The 1,876-nt window shown below is 44.2% G+C and overlaps 1 protein-coding gene across 1 annotated transcript in view; it reads left to right on the top strand.

The window, feature by feature from the left end:
- The window catches only part of LOC101847645, a gene marked incomplete in the record, with an annotated part of 16,002 nt that overhangs the window by 2,838 nt on the left and 11,288 nt on the right, over positions 1-1,876 (top strand). The window contains 1 exon segment of the mRNA XM_013080652.1: positions 1,186-1,315. Within this exon segment, the coding sequence (XP_012936106.1) occupies positions 1,186-1,315 (130 nt within the window).

Raw genomic sequence — 1,876 nt, forward strand, 5'->3', positions numbered from 1 at the left:
TACTACTACTACTACTACTACTACTACTACTACTACTACTACTACTACTACTATAATTACAGAGGTTTGCCTTCCTTCAACTGCACTCATTAATTTATCATTCCAATTGACGTCAACATCCATTATTAATTTGTAAAAAATTGCTGATGGACCTTGCTAGATGTGCACAAAATGTAGTTTGGCGTAAAAACAATCAAATGCATATGTGTTGGTGAAAGGAACTCGGCGTGCCATCAAAACACGACCAGATGTATGTATGTGTAGGTGTATGGAACTCAGGGTGTCGTCAATTTTCAGGGCAGTTTTATCTTGGTACGGTAGACTGCTCTATTCTCTTACTGGCTCAAACCATTCTTTAGTCAGACTTGTCGTACTCAGTTTCTGACCGGTCACAACTTTTCACGACTAAAATGTTCTTCTTCTTCTTCTTCTAAGTAGTGCAGTAGGGTTAGTATTACTCCATTGTTCACAACTCCCTAAAACACAGGCTTTAGTCTGTCTAAAGACAAATTTGTTTAGGTGATGTATAGGCCTAAAGTGTCCGATAGAAATGGGTTAAAGTAAACTTCAACCACCTATTCGGAACCTACTAGACCTAGTACGCACACTGAGATCTTCACAAACTGTGGGAGGGCCAACGTACGAGTAGCTATGACACTATACACCAAGGAATTTTAACATATTTAAATTGTGGAAATTTAATTTTTACTGAGACGCGGTTTCAATAGTTTATAGATTATATATCGCCTGAAATCTAGCAGAAAAGAAAAAGAAAAGAACAGTAAGACGCACTCGTGCACATGTTTGATTCCAAACGTACTGACCATGTCTTTCCTTTGGAGCATATCCAGGATGTCAAGATCAAAAGGAAGGGAAGTAGCACTTGGGCTAGTACTTCCACTCTGTCGACCACCTAGGCAAAGCTGCATCATGTATTCTGCTTTTAGATTGTCTGTCAGGACGCAAAAGGCCATTAATTCATAGAACAATTTTTTCTCATAAATCTTTAATTAAAGTCTCCATTTGAAACTTACTTAACATGCCATGCACGTGGGGTGTCTCCACTCTCTGTGGCGCCAACTGAAGCGTTATCATCTCGTCATGAGTCAAAAACCATTTTGACTTATTTTAATTTTTAAAAAGAGACCACAACTAGATCTTCACCAAACGTTTCTCGCTTTTCAGTCTAATCGTCATCCTCGTCGCAGCCTTGACCTTGACACCAGCAAGGGCGGGGCCGGGGCTCCAGTCAAGGACGACAGAGGGAAGAACATGACCCGTAGACCTATCACGCTGAGTCGGGATGATTACGGAGGTAAGGGGAGGGAGGGTGAAAGGGAGAGAGGAAGGAGGAGGAGTGCTTGGTGGAGGTGGAGGTGGAGGTAGAGGTGGAGGTAGAGGTGGAGGTGGAGGTGGAGGTGGAGGTGGAGGTGGTGAATGGTGTGTTTGTGGGAAGGGGACGTGGCAGGGGTGAGGCTCCTAAAAAGGACGATATAGGGAATAATAAATATGACTCGGAGATCTGTCACATTTAGTCGGGTAAATTACGGAGGTAAAGCGATCAGGGAAGATGTGGAGGGGGGAGGAGAGGGAGAATGTGATTGAGGCGGATGATGGGGCATGTGTGGGAAGAGGGCGTGGGGAGAGGCGGGATTCCCAAAAAGGACGACTGAGGGAATAACATGACTTGGTGACCTATCACACTGAGTCGAGATAGGGGGGAGGGGGTGTTGTCAATATCTCGTCTGTTCTCCCCCCCCCACCCCCCACCCCTTTCCATCCTTCCTTTCTCCTTATTTTTGTTTCTGTTTATACCCTTGTCAAATTGTCTCTGTGTGTCCCTCTCTCTTTATGTCTCTCTCTCTTTCTCTCTCTC

Source organism: Aplysia californica, unplaced genomic scaffold, assembly GCF_000002075.1.
Source record: "Aplysia californica isolate F4 #8 unplaced genomic scaffold, AplCal3.0 scaffold00094, whole genome shotgun sequence".
In the NCBI taxonomy this organism is placed as follows: Eukaryota; Metazoa; Mollusca; class Gastropoda; order Aplysiida; family Aplysiidae; genus Aplysia; species Aplysia californica.